This window comes from Neophocaena asiaeorientalis, unplaced genomic scaffold (genome assembly GCF_003031525.2).
Source record: "Neophocaena asiaeorientalis asiaeorientalis breed wild unplaced genomic scaffold, Neophocaena_asiaeorientalis_V1.1 scaffold534, whole genome shotgun sequence".
Classification (NCBI taxonomy): Eukaryota; Metazoa; Chordata; class Mammalia; order Artiodactyla; family Phocoenidae; genus Neophocaena; species Neophocaena asiaeorientalis.
Window position 1 is genome coordinate 915012 of NW_020172826.1, and position 24458 is coordinate 939469.

At 42.2% G+C, this 24458-nt stretch overlaps 1 protein-coding gene and 1 non-coding gene across 4 annotated transcripts in view; both read right to left on the bottom strand.

Annotated features, from left to right (window-relative positions):
* The window catches only part of ETNPPL (ethanolamine-phosphate phospho-lyase), a 27982-nt gene extending 27704 nt beyond the window's left edge, over positions 1-278 (bottom strand). For all 3 annotated transcript variants that reach the window (XM_024741952.1, XM_024741957.1, XM_024741951.1), the window contains exon 1: positions 68-278. In XM_024741952.1, coding sequence (XP_024597720.1) covers positions 68-123 — 56 coding nt within the window. In that variant the 5' untranslated portion in view covers positions 124-278. The remainder of the gene's footprint in view (positions 1-67) is intronic.
* Positions 279-6682: 6404 nt separating this feature from the next.
* On the bottom strand, positions 6683-6788 carry LOC112397700 (U6 spliceosomal RNA). The gene has a single exon (XR_003002854.1). It is a non-coding gene; the product is annotated as a U6 spliceosomal RNA (small nuclear RNA).
* Between the last annotated feature and the right edge of the window lie 17670 nt (positions 6789-24458).

Consider the following 24458-nt stretch of genomic DNA (forward strand, 5'->3'; position numbering starts at 1 on the left):
GGCTCTCCGCCCCCGCGCCGGTGACTCCCCCTCTCTGCGCCTTTCCTCGGGGCTGGGGAGCGCTCACGCGATGTGCTTCCTCCTCAGCGCCAGGGTGTCTTGCTTGCTGTATAGCTCGCACATGCTGGCGGGGTGCCGGGCGCTCCCAGGGGTCCCCCCTCTCCGGTCCGTTCGCCTCCCTCGCGAGCCCGCGGGACTGTCTCAGCGGTGGCCCTTTTCTCTCGTTTTCCCGCGTTGGGTCCCCTTGCCCCGGGCGTCGGAGGTCAAAGGCGGCACCAACTAGCCAGGGTCATCTCCCTTTTAAGTCTTGCCCAGCCTTTGCCCTTCGCCAAGCCCCACCCTCACCCTCCTCCTCCGCCTGGTGCCCGCCTGGCAAGTGGCTGGACTAGCCACTGAGTCGCCACCCACTCCAGCCCCCCGCCCCCGGGCTAACTGGCTCCTGTTCCTGCCCTGCTGCCCACTTCGCCTCCCCACCCCTGTTACTTCTCCTAACTCGCCTTTTATTTCCTTAAATTTGCCTTGCTATGGCCTTTCTTCCTCCTCTGCCTGTGAATTCCTCCTTCCCACTTTCTCTCTCTCCCTTTCTTTTTCTTTCTTTCTCTCTCTTCTTTCTTTTTCTTTCTTTCTTCCTTCCTTCCTTCCTTTCCTTTCTTTCTCTCCCTTCCTTCCTTCCTTCCTTCCTTCCTTCCTTCCTTCCTTCCTTCCTTTCTTTCTCTCCCTTTCTTTCTTCTTTCTCTCTTCCTTCCTTCCTTCCTTCCTTTCTCTCTCCCTTTCTTCTTTCTTTCTTTCTTCTTTCCTTCCTCCCTCCCTCCCTCCATCCCTCCATCCCTCCATCCCTCCCTCCCTCCCTCCCTCCCTTCCTTCCTTCCTTCCTTCCTTCCTTCCTTCCCTCTTTCTTTCTCCCATTATTTTCTTGTAAACATTCAAAGAGAGGTGCTCTCTGGAGACATCAGGAGTTTCATCTCCATTCTCATTTTGAGCATATTCCAATACCATAATCTACTCAACAAAAGTAACAAGTCTTATGCCCTAAGGATAAGTAACAGGGACTCAGCCTGTTATTTGTTGGGAGGGATAATATATACCGTGTTTCAGACACCTGCTTTAACAATAATTGCACTTCTAATTTCTCTGAAACTATACAGATTACAAAACATTCACTTGACTTATCTGGTTCAGTCCTCAAAACAGCCGTGTGGGAGATGAGCCTGAGAGTTACCATCCCCTTTAACACACGGGGACAGTGATTGCAGATCTACCTGATGGTGAACTTGGAATTCATTCCTAGGTTTCTTGACTCCTTTAGGATGATCTTCTCACACTGATCAAATTTGAAGTTAAACATGTGGACAGAAGGAAACCTAATTAACTATAACGTTAAATCATAAATTATTTGACGAAGTAGAGATCATCTGGTTTAACCCCTCTGTTTTGTAGATAAGAACAGCTAGGTACAGGAAAGGTAAAATCTCGCTCAGGGTCACGCAACTACTTAGCCATAGAGTTTAGATGAGATCATTTCATTCCTTGTGTTTTGAAAGACAGCAGAGAAAGCCTGATTTACCCATAAGAACACACTTGCTAAATGTTTGTAACTGACCTTTTTCTTGAATAAAGTTGTTTTTAATTAATATTAATGCCCTGCAGGAGTAGTAGAATAACATTGCCTAAGACAGGTTGAGAAATGGAGTTCTATGACGAACAGTGTGTTAAGAATTCTTACCGTTATCAGTGAAGGGCAGAAGGCACTTAGGAAACTTGCAACAAATCCCAATCACGTAACCTTGGTCTAGTTCCATACTTGAAAGAAGTGTACACCTGCTCTCAAACCACCTAGACCTGGTGAAGTCACAGACAGTCATGCTCCCTCCGTAAACTCCATGGTCCCTTGTTATTTCCAAGTGCTTTGAAGTATGTTCTTTAAATAATGCTGGACTAAGGGTCTTGGATTCTTGAGCTGGTTCTTCCATAAACTAGCTGGGTTTCTTGATCTTTTGGAGGCCAAACTTCTTTAAAATGTTCAAATTTTGTGTTAAAAAGAAATGCCAATCATTCTCTGACTAACAACATTATAAGGAAGGCTAAAAAGAGACCATGACTGTGGAATGAGTGTCAGGATTATTAAGATCTCATTGCTCTTGTCTTCTTTGTTCTTTTATTATTTTTTAACCGGACCTTTCAGTAGGGTTGACTACTCCTTTCTCCTTGAAACGCTTCCCCTTTTGATTTCTTGACATGACCACACTTTCTTGATTTTCTTTTTCTCTCACTCAACATTCTCAACATTTAACTTGGTATCTCTGCAAGTAGGATCCTAGGCTTTTCCTTTTCTCTTGCACTCTTTCCCAAGGCAACCCAGAAATAATTCCCTTGGATTCAGAACCCATCAAGATGCCAAAATTATACCTCTACCTAGATTTCTCTTCTCAGTCCCAGATTCTCATCTCCACTTCCTTTCTTGACATCTCCGCTGTGAGGTTTTGTAGACACCTCACACCTAACGAGTCCAAAACGGAAGCTTTGAACCCACTCCCAAAACTACAGCTTCCAATAAACGCCCCCATCGCCAGGCATTTATTTATTCATTCAAAACATATCAAATTCTCAGTGTGCCACTGAACGTTTCAGTTGCTGGAGAGAAACAGTGAACTAGACTGAATGTGCCTGCCTTCAGTGGCTCTTGCTCCAGATCTGCACTGTCCAGTACATAGCCACTAGCCACAGGCGATTATTAAGGACTTGAAATGTGACTAGTCGGAACTGAGGTGCACTGTCTGTCAGTGTAAAATACACACTGTATTTTGAAGACTCAGTACAAAAAGAACAGTAAGATCTCTCATTATTTTTTTTTTTACAAATTTACTTTACTTATTTATTTTTGGCTGTGCTGTGTCTTCGTTGCTGCGCCCGGGCTTTCTCTAGTTGCGGCGAGCGGGGGCTACTCTTCATTGCAGTGTGTGGGGTTCTCATTGCGATGGCTTCTCTTATTGCAGATCATGGGCTGTAGGCGCATGGGCTTCAGTAGTTGTGGCTCGTGGGCTCTAGAGCGCGGGCTCTAAAGCGCAGGCTCAGTAGTTGTGGCACACGGACTTAGTTTGCTCTGCAGCATGTGGGATCTTCCTGGACCAGGACTCGAACCCATGTCCCATGCATTGGCAGGCGGATTCTTAACCAGTGTGCCACCAGGGAAGCCCCTCCCATTATTTCTTATTTTATTTGCTTATTGAAATAATATTATGGATATATCGGTTTAAGTAAAATATATCATGAAAACTAATTTCACATCTTTTTTAATGTGACTACTAGCAAATTTTAAATTACCTATGTGTTTTGCATTACTTTTTAAAAAATTTTAAGTGGAAGTAGAGTTGATTTACAATTCTGTGTTAATTTCAGTTGTACAGCAAAGTGATTCAGTTATACATATATATATTCTTTATATATATATCTATATATTCTTTTTCAGATTCTTTTCCCTTATAGGTTATTACAAAATATTGAGTATAGTTCCCTGTGCTATGCAGTTGGTCCTTGTTGGTTATCTCTTTTATATATAGTAGTGTGTATATGTTAATCTGAAACTCCTAATTTATCCCTCCCCTCCCTTTCCCCTTTGGTAACCGTAAGTTTGTTTTCTATGTCTGTGGGTCTATTTATTTCTGTTTTGTGTATAATTTCATTTGCATCTTTTTTTTTAACATATAAGCGATATCATATGATATTTGTCTTTTTCTTTCCAGCTTATTTCATTTAATATGATGATCTCTAGGTCCATCCCTCTTGCTGCAAATGGCATTATTTCATTTTTTTTAAGGCTGAGTTATATTCCATTGTATATATGTACCACATCTTCTTTATCCTTTCATCTGTCAGTGGACATTTAGGTTGCTTCCATGCCTTGGCTATTGTAAATAGTGTTGCTGTAAACACTGGGGTGCATGTATCTTCTTGAATTATGGTTTTCTTTGAATATATGCCCAGGAGTCAGATTACTGGATCATGCATTACTTTTCAATTTGACAGCATTATTCTTGATGGACAGAGTAAACAACTAAACAAATAAAATAACAAGATAATGGCTTAAGTTGCTTTAATTGTGGTAAGTGACTTGAAGGAAATAAACTGAGGGAAATGATCCTCAACCAGAAGCCTGGGAGTCCTGGATAATTTTTTTCTCAACTCCATCCCCATGTCAAATTATTTTTAAGTCCTGTTGCCTCCACTTCAAAATACATTGTAAATCTATGTGCTATCACCCTATCAACTACCACCCTGTGTAAGCCTTCTGCATCTTGCAGGACTATGCAAATATGCTCTGTTAACTCATTTCCTTACTTCCCCTTCCCATCCTATGCAGCGAAATCATGTCCCTTTCCTCCTTAAAACCCATCAATGTCTTCCAGCGTTCTTCTCCAGGCTCATTTTGGACACCCTCCACCACCGAACACACACACCACACCCGTCTCCCTTGTCCTGCATCACTTCAAAGACTGCATTTGCTTCAGTTTCAGTTTAAACATCAGTTTAAACAGTCAGCCTCAGAGAGGTCATTCTTGCCTATTCTGTCTCAAATAGTTCTTAATGAATTAAAAAAACTAATCTCTCCCCTGTTCCTCTGTCTTAATTTCCTCTTTGGTCTTTATCTATCTTGTTCATCATTGTACCCCAGCACTAGCACAGCCCTTGGCATATGGTAGACTGATAAATATTTGTTGACGGACTGACTGAAAGGGAAAATCCATTTAAAGACTCAGTACCTTGTTTTGAAGATGAAAGTTCTTACAGCCATTTAGCCCTTGTGTGTTGACTGCCAACTTACATTTTTAACTATTTCTTTAGGTGAGAGATATTTAGACTCATTATCTTTTATGGGAAAGCAAGTTAACTGTTACATAAAAGATCATTTTCCCATTGTTTAACTTATTTCACAATGTGGAATATATAATATTAACTAAGTACCACAAATGGTCTTTAACTAAAAGACAGACACATAACAGCACCAAAATAAAGACGGATAAAGTCAACAGATCACCCTATGGAATACTTTGTCAAAAAACAAAGGTATTCTTGATATATTTTCTCATGTGCTTCTCCATCCTATGAATATTTGGTAGGAGTGGGTGCTGGAGTGCCTTTCCTCCCCGAAGTTGATGTTTCCTCAGTTTGGGTCTTGACCCTATTGATTGGCTCACCCTGTTGAGTGGGTTCTGACCTGAACGTCACAGATTTCTCAACCATCTAGGCTTGGTCAAACAAACCATACTGGTGCATGACTGAAATGAGAAAGCACAGCTCACATGAGTTTGGGACTTAAAGAATTCCACTCAATAGACTGATGTGAGAAGAGTCTGAATGGCAGGTTTTAATTTTTAAGTCAGTGAGAAACATGCAAAGGCGAATGCAGCGCATTTCCCCAGCAACAGAGGTTTTCCAGCTGTTGCCAAACCCAAGTTTATGTGCCCAACACACAGTGAGGCGAAGAAAATTGAAATGTCAGAGTCTGGAGCAGGGAAAGGTTTATTGCAGGGCCAAGCAAGGAGAACGGGTGGTTGGTGCTCAGAAAACCCTAAATCCCTGATGGTTTTCAGGGAAGAGTTTTTATAGGCAAAATTTGGGGTGGGGGCTGCAGTGTGTGTGACTTTCTAATGATTGGTTGGTGGTGAGGTAACAGGGGAGTGGTCCAGGAATCTTAGGCTCAGCCTGAAGTTTCCATCTTCCACCTGGGTGGCGGGGCCTTAGTTCCTGAGGAAGAACTCAAAGATACATTGTTATGGATATTCCCTGGGGAGGAAGCAGGACCCTGCCCCACCTGGTTTCTTGACTGCTCCTCCCCTATTTCTACATTCCCTCTCTTCCCTGATTAGCAACTGTTTGAATCTGCCCTTTGGAATTCAGGGAAAGTTAAGGAGGCTGAATGAACTCTGTTTCTTACAAACAAGAAATTGGGGGAGAAGGGAGCAATGCAGAGAAACGATTTGTACCTGGGAGGTCCTCACAGAGTCGTGCTTTGTTTCAAGATGAGGGCATAGACATACACAGAGGGAAGACCATGTGAAGACATAGGGAGAAGATGGCCATCTGCAAGCCAAGGAGAGAGGCCTCAGAACAAACCAACCCTGCTGACAGCTTGAGCTCAGACTCCTAGCCTCCAAAATTGTGAGACAATAAATTTCTGTTGTCTAAGCTATTCTATTGCAGGAGAATGGGGCACAAGAAAATGGTCACATCTCAGGTCTCAGCCAAGTCCTTGGGACAGGCCACCAAGTGAGGGTCCTTGACTTTGCCCAGGGAAGAATTCAAGCGTGAGCCATAGTAAAGGGAAAGCAAGTTTATTTAAAGAGATACACATCCTATAGTCAGAATGTAGTCTGTCTCAGAACGTGAGAGTGGCCCTGGGTTGTGGGGTGGTTAGTTTTTATTGGCTGGGTAATTTCGTATGCTAACAAGTGGGAAGAATATTCTAACTATGTTGAAGAAGGGGCAGGAATTTCCAGGAACTGGGCCATCACCCACTTTTTGGCCTTTTATGGTCAGCCTGGGAACTGTCATGGCACCTGTGGGTGAGTCATTTAGCATATGCTAATATATTACAATGAGTGTATAGGGAGGCTCAAGGTCTACTGGAAATTGAATCTTCCTCCATCTTGGGCCTAATTGGTTGTAACCAGAATTATTTTTAAACAAAAATATGGAACGCTTTACAAATTTGTGTGTCATCCTTGCACAGGGAACATGCTAATCTTCTCTTGTCGTTCCAATTTTCGTATATGTGCTGCCGAAGCAAGCACATGGTGGTAACCAGTTTTTGTCATATCCTCAAAGGCTGTCATTCTTTTAAAGGTTGTGCCCTTGGGACTTCCCTGGCGGTCCAGTGGTTTAGACTCTGAGCTGCCAATGCAGGGGCGAGGGTTCCATCCCTGGTTGGGGAGCTAAGATTCCACATGCCACCCAGCATGGCAAAAAAAAAAAAAAAAAGGTTGTGCCATGCCCCCTTCCTTCCTGTCTCAATTCAATCTGTAGTACTTTGCTATGACAGCCCTAGCAAACTAGTACACCATAATCATTGTATTTTTCAGATGAGAAAACTGAAGAGCAAAGATATTAAGTAACTTCTCCAATTAATAAATGAAAAAGCCAGGATTTGAACGTTGGTAAACTGGTACCTAGACTTGTTCTCCTACCTATTGTGCATGCTCTCTGTGTGGATGAATTGATAAAGAAGATAACTGGATAGAGGGCAAAAAGTTTCCTTCTTGCTCCAACTGGATCACACACAATTAGGCCAATTATTGAAATGTATTTTCCAAGGATGTAATCCATATAAGGTCTTGATGTTTTCCTCTGCAGGAGCTGGCAGAGGTTGGGGGCAAGTAATAAAGTCCCCGGGTCAGCAACTGATGGGCTGGGGAGGTGCGCTGAGCTCCGCAGGACGTTTATAGAATGTAGATCGAGCTAGACTCTTGCTCCATACATTGCTCTGCACTCCTGTTGTTCCCAGCAGATCTTGCTGGAGTACCTCCTTCTGGCCTCTCTTGACAGCTGTACATCTATTAATACTGCAGACAAACAAAACAAACAAACAAAAAAACCCTCATATATCAAGGAACACACTTAAAAAACACGGATGTAGATAACCTAAACGTTGGAGCTGTTACAGCTGAAGTGCTTTTAGTTCTAAGTAGGGAAAGCATTCCGTGACCTGTGAGTTTACACCTGGATCCTCCGCTGGTTGGGGTCATGAAAAGCACCATCTCTAGAAAGATTGAATTATTTTACATGGGAAAGGAAGGTCTGTTTCTCAGTGTACACTGCGGGGTAACACGGGACAAACTTGCCTAGTGAAAGGAATCCCTCAGGAAGTTTTTTTTTTTTTTAATTAATTAATTTTTGGTTGCGTTGGGTCCTTGTTGCTGTGCACGGGCTTTCTCTAGTTGCGGTGAGCAGGGGGCTACTCTTCGTTGTGTTACGCGGGCTTCTCATTGCGGTGGCTTCTCTTGTTGTGGAGCATGGGCTCCAGAGCGCACGGGCTTCGGCGCTGTGGCTTGCGGGCTCTAGAGCGCAGGCTCAGTAGTTGTGGCTCGCGGGCTGTAGAGCGCAGGCTCAGTAGTTGTGGTTTGCGGGCTTAGTTGCTTCGCGTCATGTGGGATCTTTCCAGACCAGGGCTCAAACCCGTGTCTCCTGCACTGGCAGGCGGATTCTTAACCACTGTGCCATCAGGGAAGCCCAGGAAGTTTGTTTAAAGAACAGATTCCCAGACCCCCTCTGCATCCCAGCATGGGACTCTGGGAACCTGTACTTTTACCAGACGTCATAGATTTTTATCATCAGGCAAGTTTGAGAAACATTTTAATAGGAGAGAGGCTAGAGCCACGAAGCCATTTCGACACATCTCTGTTATTCCCAGTCTAAGATCTCACTATCTCTTTCCTGGATTATACCAACAGCCTGTTAATTACAGCTCCAGGTTTCATCGTAGGTCCGCTCCAGTGCCTCGTCCTCAGAGCAGCCAGAGTGACACATTTAACACGAAAGCTGGGTCATTCCACGTCCCTGCAAATATTTCTTCATGATTTCCCACTCTACTTCGGAATACAGTCCCCAATGCCGAGCAAGGCCTGCTAGCCCTGTGTCCCCCAGCCTTGCCTCTTGCTCTCTCCCTCTTTTAGGCTCATGACCAGGTGCACTGGCCCTCCTCGGAGCTGACCTCCTGGCACTCACCCTACACACACCTTTCCCCAATCGACTCAGGTCTCAGCATACACCATGCTTGCTCCTGGTGGCTTCAACCCCCATCACCCTCCCCACTCCCTACTTAGGAAGCCAACACTAGCCAGCCTGTCTTTTTTCAGTATTTTCATAGCATCCCACACTGGTAGCACTTGGCACCGCTGTTATTAATCAATAAATTAGCTGTGTTTAAAGCCTATTTTTTCCTCTCAAGAATTAAAGTTCCCTGGGCCAGAAATTGGGTCTGACCTTTTCCCACTGTTTCCCCAGTGTCTGGTCCATGGCCCGGCACATAGTAGGTACTCAAAAATGTTCTAAAAGTAAACATCAAATTTAGTAACCAGTATAATAACAGTCATAGCTACTTCCGCCCACATGGTTGGCATATGCTGGGTGCTTTGACTTCCATCTCTCCAGTCTTCATACCAGCATGTGGATGTTATTGTCTCCATTTCCAGAGAAGGGAATTGAGACTCAGAAGGCTGCATGCTTTCCTCCAGGTCACAGAGCTGCTCTGGGGTCGAGCTCGGACAATATCTAAAGTCCATGCCCCTTCCATTCTGCCTGACTGCTGAGGTGCTTCCTGGTACACTATAGTTACCTGCTTTCTTAAAACTCCTCTCTTAGGAATTTCCTGTTTATTCTCTTCTTGACACTGCCAAGCTAGTCTCTGCTAACAGAGACAGCTTCTTGCAGGTTTGGCTGAAACTGATAGCTGCTGTTCCAGGAGAAAGTCTGTTTGAGGCTTACAGTCAAATGGAAAAAAAAAAAAAAAGCTATCAATGCAGCAGCATTAGGCAGGTGCCTTAGTGTTCTTTAAAGTGAAAAAGTTCTGAAATGTAAGTCTCTTTAGGTGACTAAGTACAGAACTAACAGATGACACTGCAAGAATACACAGGGGACATGGGAGCGCCAGGGCCCCCAGGCCGGCTGCCAGCAAGCAGCCTCCTGGGAACTGGCAGGTCTTAGGAGCCACGTGGCTGCCGAAGGGACTTGGTCAACAAGATTCCTTTCTCTCCTGCTTGCCACTGAGGCTGAAGGATGCAGAGAGGCAGGCCAGGGGCAGCCAAGGTTATATAACATGTATGTTCTATTTTTTAAAATGGAAGTAAAGTGTTGTCTAGTTTGATACTGTAAAGTTTTTAAAAAAATAAGTATGCTGAGGTTTTCATGGCATTCAGTTTTTTTTTTTTTAAATAAAATTTATCTATTTATTTTTGGCTGCATTGGGTCTTCGTTGCTGCGCGCGGGCTTTCTCTAGTTGTGGTGAGCGGGGGCTACTCTTTGTTGCGGTGCGCGGGCTTCTCGTTGCCGTGGCTTCTCTTGTTGTGGAGCACGGGCTCTAGGCGCACAGGCGTCAGTAGTTGTGGCGCACGGGCACAGTAGTTGTGGTGCACGGACTTAGCTGCTCCACAGCATGTGGGATCTTCCCGGACCACGGCTCAGCCCGTGTCTCCTGCATCGCCAGGCAGATTCTTAACCATTGCGACACCAGGGAAGTCCGACATTCAGTTTTTGTTCCTTGAATTTCCTCCCCAGCCCACAGTTTGCCTGACAGAAAGACCCGTGGTCGGTTTTGTGGTGGCCAGTTGCTCCTGTAAAAGTCAGTCATGCCTCCTCTGGGAGCGAGACCTACCACGGAAAGTAAAATGCCTTGAGGAGCTTTCTGGATGGGAAATCGCAGGCAGCAGGGAGGGTCTTGTAGCAGAGGGGTCATGAGCCTGAACTGCTGTGCCTGGGAAAGTGGGAGGAATTCTTGTTCGGGAGATGTGGGTTCAAGAGAGGAGGGGGAAGGAGAGAGAGAGGAGGGTTATAAGGGGGAAGCTGGAGCTTGTGTGTGGAAGGAAATGGTCAAGGAAGCTTTGTTTTAAAGAGCAGGGTTGTCCAGTACATACCCTTGGGGCCTGCTGTGGAAATCAAGGGACCGGGTTGAATTCCATAAAGGGGTCCACAGTGCAGAGTGGGAACCATGATTCAGCAGAGGCGGAACCTGGAGGCAGAGCTGGCCAAGAACAAACAGCACCTTGACCCCTCCTGGGACTTCACCCAAAATGTACAAAGGAGTTTGCAGACACCGTTTCCTAGATTTCCAGGGGCAGGGAGACCCCAGCTGACATCTGGTTTGCATCTGTAGAGAGTTCCTTTCCCAGACTTGTCTCTCAACTTCATCTTTGGCATCTCTTTTTCTTTTATAGGGAAACCGTGGTACAAGGAACAGGAGTTTTGGAGACAGACTGACCTGAATTTGAAACTGAGCTCTGTTTCAACTGTTTAACCCAGCTGAACGACAGTTTTGTTAGCTATAAAAAGCAACTCAAAAAATTTTGCAACTATCCCCACAGGCACTCCCTATGCCTCTTCCCTGCTTTACTTTTCTCTGTAGAACTTATCACCTTCTAACATAATAAATTTTTTACTGATTTCAAAAAAAAAAAAGCATCTCACAGGACAGGATTATGAGGAGGTTTAAATTAAATGACATATCATACATGGGTTAAGAGTTTAGGTCTTGGAGTCAGACGGCTTAATTCAAATACTGGATCCACCGTTTGCCGGCTGTATTAATTTCTCAGCAAGCTATTCAACTTCCTTTTATGAAAAATAAGGCAAAAACTAGGTTGTTGGGAAGATCAAATGAGATAATACAGTAAAGCGCTTAGAACAGTGCCTGGCATTACAGCTAGCGTTTAATAAGTGTTAGCCATCATTGTTGTTACTATTATTATATATGTAAAATGTCTGGTCTTGATAGTTCATTAATTAATGACTTTTGCCCTTTAATTTTATAGGAATACAAGATCTGAGAACTCCCATGCTACCGACAGCTCTTTTTCCCAGAGGAATTAACTAAAAGAGAACCAACTGATCACATACATCAGTTATGAAGGTACATAGAAGCTTTAGTCATTTCTCTCCTCACTTTATCCTTTATAAAGACCTCTGGCTAAGGGGTTTAAAATGTTGTTGATACAGAAATATTTTTATTTGGAAAAAAAATGCTGTCAGTTCTAAGAAATATACCCTATGTTTTTCTTTGCCCTTCAACAATCTCCCTGTAATTTGAATCACCAGGCCTCATGCTCTCACTGTGGAGAGTCTGCTCTGCCTTTGATGCTCTTCTACTTTCTTACATTTAAATTCCTGTTATTGCTTTAGGTTGATTGTTACCAACTTTCCATTGTAGTTGCAGCATCTACATGCCAAGGTTGTGAAAGCCATTCTAAATAAAGGGTTTTCAAAAGCAAGTTCTGGAAAGGGAAGCTTTCCAGGCCCTGTCACTGTGGAACAATACTGTTTAGTGCTCTGGTTGTGGTGGTCCCTCCTGGGATAAGCATGGCTTGGTGGATAGAAGGCCTGAGTTCAGGGCCTGGCTCTGAGCTTAGGTATGTGATCTTGGTCAAATCATTTACATTTTCTCTTCTTTAGTTTCCTCAGGTAAAATAGGATAGCTGGCTCCGGAGGGAGGGAGAGGAAATAAATTATCTATATAGTCCTGAGATATGGTTAATGCTCCACAAGTGCTGGTTCTTACTGTTAATGGTTAGGATACTTTAGTAAATTATTTCAGGCCCCAGACCAGACTCTTTCCCATCCCTGCTCAGCAAGTAATGAAATTAGCAGTGCTGAAATGCCAGGAAGGGTTTGGGGTTGGTGGTTGGTCGTATTGCCCAGCCCTGCACACTGTCGTAATCTTGAATGTAATGGTTCTGAGTCTCCTCAGGTAGCACCCTGCCTTCTCATTACCTGTGGCAGCCTCCCCTCTCGAGAGATCTTCTTAGACCAGCACACCCCGTCCTGCCTGGGGCGGGATTCACTCACCTCAGCTTCTCTGGGTGACTTAACAGCCAGGCCATTTCACTTTCCCCGGCTGGCTTTTATAGATTCTGTAAGATTCAGATGATAAAATCAGTGTGAAATGATTTTTAAATTGGGAAATGTTAGAAAAATATGTTATTTTGTAATAAGTTGATAATAATGGTTATTGTAATAAATACCCAGGCTTTTCTGAAGCTTGTTTTTTCTTCTTTTAGTCATAATGCTGGGGATCTTAGGCATCTGATTCCTCTCCTTTTGCAGTGGTGGTAATGTTGAGCAAGGTTCTATATCCGAGAAAGGTTGTGAAATGCATGTTAGTCAAATTTTGCTAATAGCCACAGTATATGATTTGAAGGAGGAAGACAGAGATTTTGGGGGGGATTACTGAGTGGAGTTAAACCATCCACATGTGCTTTAAATTTGGATAACTTTGGAGGGTGTAGAAGGGGTGTATTTTGAGGCATTTGTTATAGATTGTCGATTTCAAGCTCAGAAATGAATGGAAATGCACTTTCCTTTATTTCCAAATGGCTGTTCTTTTTGGAATCCTCAATCTACTTTCTCATTTGTCCCTTAGTAAATACACCTAGTCTTTAGTAGCGGTTGAAGGAGAAAGTACACACTGTCCACCTTAGTCTAACTGCGCTCTTTACTGAAATGTTTATAAGTTTGGGCAGGACTACCAGCTGCTCTATTTGCTGAGAAACCCCATTTCCAATTCCTCTGACTCTGAGGGTCACCACAGCCCAAAGCCACCCCAGCCCCCAGGACTCTGGTGCCCTCCCGGACGGGATTCTGCTCTGCCTGTACAGTGTCCAGCAGTAATGGGAGTGCTTCTACCCTTACTTACAGAAGAGATTTTTATATAAAAGGCCCATACGCAGACACAAACTCATTTGCAAGTGTACCAGGACCTCTGTTCCACTCCAGTCAAAATGTCCTCATTTGCTAAGAAAAACCTGAATCAGGACTTAAAAACCATGACCAATATATAAAAGCACTTTTCTTCTAAGAACTGTGAGTTCAAGATCTATTTAATATTTCTCTTGGTTTCCCCTACAACACTTTCTTTGTGCTACCATTATCGAATTTACTATATGTTTCCCCGGGGCCTTCCAGTGGGTTGATTTTGTCTGTAGAGATAGCAGATACCTTGAGGGCAGCGGCCTTCTTTTGCTCGTCTTATTCTGGTGCTTTGTCTGTGTTGTGTGCTAAAGTGTTTTATTTTTATTTATTTATTTTTTTTGCGGTACGCGGGCCTCTCACTGTTGTGGCCTCTCCCGTTGCGGAACACAGGCTCCGGACGCGCAGGCTCAGCGGCCATGGCTCACGGACCCAGCCGCTCCGCGGCATGTGGGATCCTCCCAGACCGGGGCACGAACCCGTGTCCCCTGCATCGGCAGGCGGACCCCCAACCACTGCGCCACCAGGGAAGCCCTAAAGTGTTTTTGACTTGAGTAAAGTGTGGGGTGGGGAAGGTAGCTTGAGAAAGATTGAAAGAGAAAAATATTAAACAATTTTCACTTTTTGAACATAAATTGAATGATTTTATATTAATTAAATTTTTAGAACTTGCTATCACATCAGTCAAGGTAGTTTTCTTTTTTAAACATCTTTATTGGCGTATAATTGCTTTACAATGGTGTGTTAGTTTATGCTGTATAGCAAAGTGAATCAGCTATATGCATACATATATCCCCATATCCCCTCCCTCTTGCATCTCCCTCCCTCCCACCACACTGCACCACCAGGGAAGCCCCTATTTTTAGTTTTTTCAGGAACCTACATACTGTTCTCCATAGTGGTTGTATCAGTTTACATGCCCACCAACAGTGCAAGAGGGTTTCCTTTTCTCCACACCCTCTCCAGCATGTATTGTTTGTAGATGTTTTGATGATGGCCATTCTGGCCGGTGCGAGGTGATACCTCATTGTAGTTTTGATTTGCATTTCTCTAATGATTAGTGATGTTGAGCATCCTTTCATGTGTTTGTTGGCAATCTGTGTATCTTCTATGGAGAAATGTCTGTTTAGGTCTTCTGCTCATTTTTGGATTGGGTTGTTTGTTTTTTTAATATTGAGCTGCATGAGCTGCTTGTATGTTTTGGAGATTAATCCTTTGTCAGTTGCTTCGTTTGCAAATATTTTCTGACGGTTGTCTTTTTGTCTTGTTTATGGTTTCCTTTGCTGTGCGAAAGGTTTGAAGTTTCATTAGGTCTCATTTGTTTATTTTTGTTTTTATTTCCATTTCTCTAGGAGGTGGGTCAAAAAGGATCTTGCTGTGATTTATGTCATAGAGTGTTCTGCCTATGTTTTCCTCTAAGAGTTTTAGAGTGTCTGGCCTTACATTTAGATCTCTAATCCATTTTGAGTTTATTTTTGTGTATGGTGTTAGGGAGTGTTCTAATTTCATCCTTTTACATGTAGCTGTCCAGTTTTCCCAGCACCACTTATTGAAGAGGCTGTCTTTTCTCCACTGTATATTCAATCAAGGTAGTTTTATAAAAGTAATGTTACTGTTCTAAAAAGTACTTACATAATTCATTTAACTTTTAAAAATCAAGAATTTATTAGCACTCAGGCAAGTTCTTTCTGCCAGTTTTCAAATAGTTGAGCCTTTTTGGGGCATATATTTTGTTACAGTGTATTTATTTTAACTGAAATATAAATCTTTATGTTAATTAGTCCTCAGATTTCTGGGTTTTATCAAATATACATCTTTCCTTGGGTTTACTGGAAAAACCTGCTAGTTGTATACATAAGTTTTGTCCTAATCCTTGTGTTATTTGGATTTGGGACTTGTAGAAACATGTAGTTAGCTTACTTGTTTGCTTTTTGATACTGTTTTCTTAAAAGCAAGAAGACATTATTTCAAATAAGTGAAATAAATTTGGGGTCACTAACATAACCAGAAGGACTGGCAGCTATAATTCTTTATCACATGTGAGCTTTTAAGAAAACTGGGCCCAAGGGCATTTAAGGATACAGAAGTTTTCTGGGCATTCAGGGTCTGCCCTCTATTGGTGAGATGCGCTATTAAAAAAAGCCTTTATCCCTCAGAATTCTGCACTAGGTTGAAATAAGTTTTATCAATTAGACATAGTGTTTATGGGAAGTCAGGTATGAATAAAGTAGAGAACACTTTACACATTTAAAATTTTTTCTTAGTCTGGGACTTGTGGTTAATGCAGCAAGAAGGATTGGGGGAATGCAAAAGAAAATAGACAAGTTAAGGACAATTTTCAGTTTCACATATAGAAGAATATTTACTTTGAAATCTTGAATTGCGTGAAGAATTGGACACCTTTACTGAAGTAGGAGAAATGCCCACTTCATTTTCTTCCATGTACCCAATACAGTATTTCATTTTACATAAATATGTCTTGATCCTTTTTATGTACCAGTTACTCCCTAATAGTAAACCCAGTGCTCTTGTTAGTTATGAATGAGACTCTAAATATTTTGAGACACAAAGTTTTCAGTTCATTGCAGAATACCATCAATTTAAGGGTTTCTAAGTTACAACGAAGTTTAACTTTGTGAAACAAAGTTACAATATAACTTCATTGAAATATTAAAGTTTAATGGATCATTACACACAAAAATAAGATTTTCTGCTATTTTGTATTTATATCTTATGTGATCTTTTGCATTAAAAAGTTACTATACGTGAGAAGTCTTGGAGAAGGAAAACACAGTTTAATATATTACACCTATGGACTAAATGCTACATGAGTGGGTTCTGGAACTTAACTTGGTTTACAGATTGACATTTTCATAATGGAAAAACTCTCTTTGGTAATTACTATTCAAAGCTGTGAGTTATTTACCCCTTTGTCCTAGTTGCTTAGCTTGTAGACTTTGGTGCAGTCTGAAGTATAAGTAAATTCCTGTGTTAGCTACATAAAAACCTGTTATTAACACATTTTTAACCAGAGACGTATTATGGCCACAGGTGTTAGATTCTGCAAAAATCCCCTGGTCAATAATTAATAAGCAACTTCAAAGAATACCCAAACCAAAGTTTCTTTATTATGAAGCTCTTTCTTTAAAAAAAACATCCAGCAGAAAAAATGTGCTATATTCCAACCCCTTTAGTTTTAGAGTATCAGCACCACTCCCAGAAAATTAAGTTCACAGCGGTTTCTGGGTACCATGATTTTTGGGGGAGAAAAACAAATCTCCCAGGGTGATACCTATTATCCCTGTATTCAACTTTCCCTTCTCCTCTTCCTCTTCCTCTTCCTCTTCCTTCTTCTTCTTTGTTCTGTCCTCTTGGATGGATGGGTTGAAGAATTATGTACCCCTAAAGATATTGCATTCTAGCCCTCAGTACTTGTGAGTGTGATCTTATTTGGAAATAGGGTGGTTGCAGATGATCAAGTTAAGATGAGGTCCTTAGGGTGGATCCTAATCTAATATGATTGAGTCCTTATAAAAAGGGGAAATTTACACAGAGAGACAGATGCCTAGAGAGGGAAGACCATGGGAAGACACACGGAGAATGGCACCTACCAGCCAAGGAACATCCAAGGATACCAGAAACTGGGAACCCTTTGAAACCATCAAGATGCCAGTTTTCTCGTATGGACACCAAGGGGGGAAAGCGGCAGGGGTGGGTGGTGGTGGTGGGATGACTTGGGAGACTGGGATTGACATATATACACTAATATATATAAAGTAGATAACTAATAAGAACCTGCTGTATAAAAAAATAAATAAAATAAAATTTAAAAAAATTTTTAAAAAGATGCCAGTTTTCTGTTTTGTATGTTTACTTTTTGGTTCCCTATGTACCCCAGCATCCATTCACATCCTTTACCTCCTGTTTCCCCACTTTTTTATGAGTTTGATTTTGGTTTTCTGAAAGTTACCTTCATTAGTGTCCTGGAATACACTGAAAATCATTCTTCCTTACATTTCACTGACACTATATGGCTTTTCCCCAGGTAGGTTCTGCTTGCTTACATTTTATATGTGAAGGTTTCCTCAGCACTTCAGATAACATGTACTGTATAAAATCCAAATGTAATTATTCTTAGAAGACACTATACAGTGAGGATTGTTAAATGGAAGCTTTTATTATAATTACCAACCTCACATGATACATGGTAGTACATATATACTTTGATTCCTCTCTCTTCCTTCACTGGGAAAAGGCTGGTGAATTGAGGAGAATCTTAGAGTCATTCCACTAAAAAGTGTTCTAATTCAGAATATGTTAAGCATTAACTAAATTTATTCTGTCAGTTTTTTCATTATCTGATTCATGTCTCTCATTAGCGATTTTAGTATAAAATAGTTGCATTTTCTCAGAGTATAGTAAGTATAACAAAAACAGAACCTTAAACACGTAATGAGGTTTGCTCATTTTTTTCTGTCTTAATTTTATCCTTGTATATTTTGGGATATGAATCAGCTGCTTCTATACCACAGGATTGGTTCTTGTGATTTCTGCTGTCCTGAGACCCCAAAGCACACACATACATATTTACATACGACATTTACATTTATACTTATATATATGTGTGCATTGATGTCTGGGTCCATAGTTGCATTTGAAGTTCGTGTCAGTTTAGCCACTATAATTGGCTTCTTCCTGCTCTCAGATTTACTCTGGCAAAGAAATAGATTATATTATATAAAAGGAGAGGCATGTTGGACTAGCTTTTGTAAATGGGAAACTCATCAAGAGATAGTGACCCAATTTACTCTGGAATTTGTTATGTGTGATGGAAGGACAGAAAACCTTTTTAGCAAGTAGAGTGATTCCTAATTTTGGTTCTGGTCTTAGAGAGGAGGGGGATGATTACCCCTCCAGCTCCCAGTTGTTAGGAGCAGGTATCTGTAGCCTCCTCCCATGAATCCAGCCACATCCCATTTCAACACTCTTTTTTTTTAATTTTTGAATTGTATTTTATTATTTTTTTAATTTTCAGAATCAGAAAATTTAATATTGATATAATACTATTATCTAATCCACAGTCCATATCCAAACTTTATGTCTTCCCCCAATATGTCCTTATAGCATCCCCCTCACCCCACCCCAGTCTGGGATTCATTCTGGTAACATGAATTGCATTTTGCTATTGATTTACTCTTTAATCTGGAGCAGTTCCTTGGCCTCTCTCATGTTTCTTGGCATTGACACTTTTTTTAAATTTAAAAATTTTATATTTTCTATATGGCACGTTCTTATTAGTTATCCATTTTATACATATTAGTGTATATATGTCAATCCTAATCTCCCAGTTCATCCCACCAGCACCACCCACCCCCGCCGCTTTCCCCCCTTGGTGTCCATACGTTTCTTCTCTACATCTGTGTCTCTATTTCTTCCTTGCAAACTGGTTCATCTGTACCATTTTTCTAGGTTCCACATATATGGATTAATATACGATATTTGTTTTCCTCTTTCTGACTTACTTCACTCTGTATGACAGTCTCTAGATCCATCCACGTGTCTACAAATGACCCAATTTCGTTCCTTTTTATGGCTGAGTAATATTCCATTGTAGATATGTACCACATATTCTTTATACATTCGTCTGTTGATGGGCATGACCTGGCTATTGTAAATAGTGCTGCAATGAACATTGGGGTGCATGTGTCTTTTTGAATTATGGTTTTTTCTGGGTATGTGCCCAGTAGTGGGATTGCAGGATCATACGGTAGCTCTTTTTTCAGTTTTTTAAGGAACTTCCATACTGTTCTCCATAGTGGCTGTATCAATTTACATTCTCGCCAACAGTGCAAGAGGGTTCCGTTTTCTCCACACCCTCTCCAGTATTTATTGTTTGTAGATTTTCTGATGATGCCCATTCTAACTGGTGTGAGGTGATACCTCATTGTAGTTTTGATTTACATTTCTCTAATAATTAGTGATGTTGAGCAGCTTTTCATGTGCTTCTTGGTCATCCGTATGTCTTCTTTGGAGAAAGGTCTATTTAGGTCTTCTGCCCATTTTTGGACTGGGTTCTTTGGTTTTTTTAATATTGAGCTGCATGAGCTGTTTACATACTTTGGAGATTTATCCTTTAACTGTTGATTCATTTGCAAATATTTTCTCCCATTCTGAGCGTTGTCGTTTCATCTTATTTGTAGTTTCCTTTGCTTTGCAAAAGGTTTTAAGTTTCATTAAGTCCCATTTATTTTTGTTTTTATTTCCATTACTCTAGAAGGTGGGTCAAAAAGAATCTTGCTGTGATTTATGTCAAAGAGTGTTCTTCCTATGTTTTCCCCTAAGAGTTTTATAGTGTCCAGTCTTACATTTAGGTCTCTAATCCATTTTGAGTTTATTTTTTATGTATGATGTTAGGGAGTGTTCTAATTTAATTCGTTTACATGTAGCTGTCCAGTTTTCCCAGCACCACTTATTGAAAAGACTGTATTTTCTCCACTGTATATCTTTGCCTCCTTTGTCATAGATTAGTTGACCATAGGTGCATGGGTTTATGTCTGGGCTTTCTATCCTGTTCCATTGATCTATATTTCTGTTTTTGTGCCAGTACCATATTGTCTTGATTACTGTAGCTTTGTAGTATAGGCTGAAGTCAGGGACTCTGATTCTTCCAGCTCCGTTTTTTTCCCTCAAGATTGCTTTGGCTATTCGGGGTCTTTTGTGTTTCCATACAAATTGTGAAATTTTTTGTTCTAGTTCTGTGAAAAATGCCATTCGTAGTTTGATAGGGATTGCATTGAATCTGTGGATTGCTTTGGGTAGTACAGTCATTTTCACAATATTTATTCTTCCAACCCAAGAACATGGTATATCTCTCCATCTGTTTGTGTCATCTTTGATTTCTTTCATCAGTGGCTTATAGTTTTCTGAGTACAGGCCTTTTACCTCCTTAGGTAGGTTTATTCCTAGGTATTTTATTCTTTTTGTTGCAATGGTGAATGGGAGTGTTTCCTTAATTTCTCTTTCTGATCTTTCGTTGTTAGTGTATAGAAATGCAAGAGATTTCTGTGCATTAAATCTGTACCCTGCAACTTTACCAAATTCATTGATTAGCTCTAGTAGTTTTCTACTGGAACTCTCTGTGCTTCCTGGACTTTGGTGGCTGTATCCTCTCCCATTTTAGGGAAGTTTTGGACTATAATCTCTTCTAATATTTTCTTGGGTCCTTTCTCTGTCTCTTCTCCTTCTGGGACCCCTATAATGCGAATGTTGTTGTGTTTAATGTTGTCCCAGAGGTCTCTGAGGCTGTCTTCATTTCTTTTCATTCTTTTTTCTTTATTCTGTTCTGCAGCAGTGAATTCCACCATTCTGTGTTCCACGTCACTTATCCGTTCTTATGCCTCAGTTATTCTCCTATTGATTCCTTCTAGTGTATTTTTCATTTCAGTTATTATATTGTTCATCTCTGTTTGTTTGTTTTTTAATTCTTTTTTTTAATTTGTCTATTTATTTTTGGCTGCATTGGGTCTTCACTGCTGTTCACAGGCTCCCTCTAGTTACGGCGAGCAGGGGCAACTTTTTGTTGCAGTGGGTGGGCCTCTCATTGAGGTGGCTTCTCTTGTTGCAGAGCACAGGCTCTAGGCACAAGGGCTTCAGTAATTGTAGCACGCGGGCTCAGTAGTTGCGGCTCAGGGGCTCCAGAGCACAGGCTCAGCAGCTGTGGTGCATGGACTCAGCTGCTTTGCAGCATGTGGGATCTTCCCGGACCAGGGCTCAATCCCACATCCCCTGCATTGGCAGGCGGGCTCTCAACCACTGCACCACCAGGGAAGCCCTGTTCTTTAATTCTTATAGGTGTTTGTTCTTTAATTCTTTAGGTCTTTGTTAAACATTTCTTGTTTCCTCTCGATCTTTGCCTCCATTCTTTTTCTGAGGTCCTGGATCATCTTCACTAACATTATTCTGAATTCCTTTTCTGAAAGGTTGCCTATCTCCACTTCATTTGTTTTCCTGGGGTTTTATCTTGTTCCTTCATCTGGTACAAAGTCTCTGCCTTTTCATTTTGTCTATCTTTCTGTGAATGTGGTTTTCCTTCCATAGGCTGCAGAATTGTAGTTCTTCTTGCTTCTGCTGTCTGCCCTCTGGTGGATGAGGCTATCTAAGAGGCTTGTGCAAGCTTCCTGATGGGAGGGGCTGGTGGTGGGTAGAGCTGGTTGTTGCTCTGGTGGGCAGAGCTCAGTACAATTTTAATCCGCTTGTCTGCTGATGGGTGGGGCTGGGTTCCCACTCTGTAGATTGTTTGGCTTGAGGTAGCCCAGCACTGGAGCCTACCTGGCTCTTTGGTGGGGCTAATGGCAGACGCTGGGAGGGCTCATGCCAAGGAGTACTTCCCAGAACTTCTGCTGCCAGTGTCCTTGTGCCCAGCGTGAGCCACAGCCACCCCCCGCCTCTGCAGGATACCCTCCAATTTACCCACAGAATTCCTTTTTGTCTTATTTTCACAGACCTTGGCAGCAGCCCTCTGTGACTACTTGTTGAGCTGAACTGATGGAGAAGAGTTTGGTCACAGTGCCCACGTGATATAGAGCTAAGGACCCAGTTAGGTTTGGATGGGTTGGTGGATCACTTAGATTCATGCTGATGGTCTCAAAGGACCTTGAACAAGAGTATTTTCTTGGTTTGTTGCAATATCTATGGTTCAGATACCCCATAGGAGACTGAACCATACCCACTAGCAGGTAGGTCTGGTTCAGTCTCCTATGGGGTCACTGCTCCTTCCCCTGGGTCCCGATGTGCACAGTTTTGTGTGTGCCCTCCAAGGGTGGAGTCTCTGTTTCCCCCAGTCCTGTTGAAGTCCCACAATCAAATCCCGCTAGCCTTCAAAGTCTGATTCTCTAGGAATTCCTCCTCCAGTTGCCAGACCCCCAGGTTGGGAAGCCTGACGTGGGGCTCAGAATCTTCACTCCAGTGGGTGCACTTCTGTGGTATACGTGTTCTCCAGTCTGAGTCACCCACCCAGCAGTTATGGGATTTGATATAATTGTGATTGCACTCCTCCCACTGTCTCATTGCAGATTCTCCTTTGTCTTTGGATGTGGGGTATCTTTTCTGCTGAGTTCCCGTGTCTTCCTGTCGATGATTGCTCAGCAGTTAGTTGTGATTCCAGTGCTCTCGCATGAGGGAGTAAGCGCACGTCCTTCTACTCCGCCATCTTGAACCAATCCCTGTTTTTTTTTTTTTTTCTTTAACTTAAAAATTTTTTTAATTTATTTATTTTTGGCTGCATTGGTCTTCTTTGCTGTGCGTGGGCTTTCTCTACTTGCGGCGAGCAGGGTCTACTCTTTGTTGCGATGCAGGGGCTTCTCATTATGGTGGCTTCTCTTGTTGCGGAACACCGGCTCTAGGCACACGGGCTTCAGTAGTTGCGGCTTGCGAGCTCAGTAGTTGTGGCTTGTGGGCTGTAGAGCGCAGGCTCAGTAGTTGTGGTGCACAGGCTTAGATCCCCCTGACACGGGGGATCTTCCCAGAGCAGGGCTCGAACCCGTGTCCCCTGCACTAGCAGGCGGATTCTTAACCACTGCGCCCCCAGGGAAGCCCAGGGTTTCCGTTTTGTAATGTGCAACTGAGAAGTAACTCACAGGGTGATTATAAGGAATAAATGGGATAATGTATGTGATGCCTTAGCATGATGCGATGAGGTACACACTCATTAAATGACATCTATTACTATTTATGCTTTACCCATAGAATTCCTTTTTGTCTTATTTTCACAGGCCTTGGCAGCAGCCCTCTGTGACTACTTGTTGAGCTGAACTGATGGAGAAGAGTTTGGTCACAGTGCCCACGTGATATAGAGCTATGGACCCAGTTAAGTTTGGACGGGTTGGTGGATCATTTAGATTCATGCTGCTGGTCTCAAAGGACCTTGAACAAGAGTATTTTCTTGGTTTGTTGCAAACGTCTTGCTGGTATTAGAAAACAGTCAAGTGCATGTGAATGAGAGGCATCGCCTCTGCAGAGGAAGCATCATTAGTTACTGACTTCTTGCTGAGCTTCAGTGCTGGCTGGATTTTAGTCAAAATGCAAATGTCTTTAAGAGAACAGAACTATGCACTGAATTTCTATATGACAGAAGAGTTTTATGTGTTAACGTTTACTGAGTGTCAATAACATTCTGTACTATTAACTTAAACAGGAAGAGACTAGGGCTTCCCTGGTGGCGCAGTGGTTGAGAGTCCGCCTGCAGATGCAGGGGACACGGGTTCGTGCCGCGGTCCGGGAAGATCCCACGTGCCGTGGAGCGGCTGGGCCCGTGAGCCATGGCCGCTGGGCCTGCACGTCCAGAACCTGTGCTCTGGAACGGGAGAGGCCACAGCAGTGAGAGGCCTGTGTACTGAAAAACAAAAACAAAAACAAAAAAAACCAGGAAGAGACTAGTTCATGAAAACCTAGTACCCTAAGCTAGGTGTTAATAATCTCTTTGTGCAGTGCCAGGGTTGGAACACAAAAGTTCAGGGTTATATAAATGTTCTGGCATGTGGAACTGCTCAAGAAAGATACATGAAGTTCTAGCTTGTCCAGTGCTTTGACTAGACTGTACAAGCAACATGGGTGAAAACGTAGCAAAATGCCTCTACTTCAGTGGTTCTTAATGCAGCTGCCTTTGATGGCCTTTCCTCTAATTGTTCATTCCTGAGAGTTCCATATCTTTCTCCTGTCAACAAAGATAGTTAACTATCTTTACACAAGGAAACTTGCTAAGTGTCTTCAGAGATGGTGATATTCATTATTTTTGAACTCAAGTTATTAGAGAAAAACTACCTGCAGTGTTATTTACAATAGTCAAGATATGGAAACATCCTAAGTGTCCATCAACAGATGAATTGATAAAGAAGATGTGATATATATATAAGAAAGACAAAATACTGCGTGATCTCACTTATACGTGGACTCTAAAAAGGTTGAACTTATAAAAACAGAGTAGAGTGGTGGTTTCCGGGGCCTAGGGAGTGGGG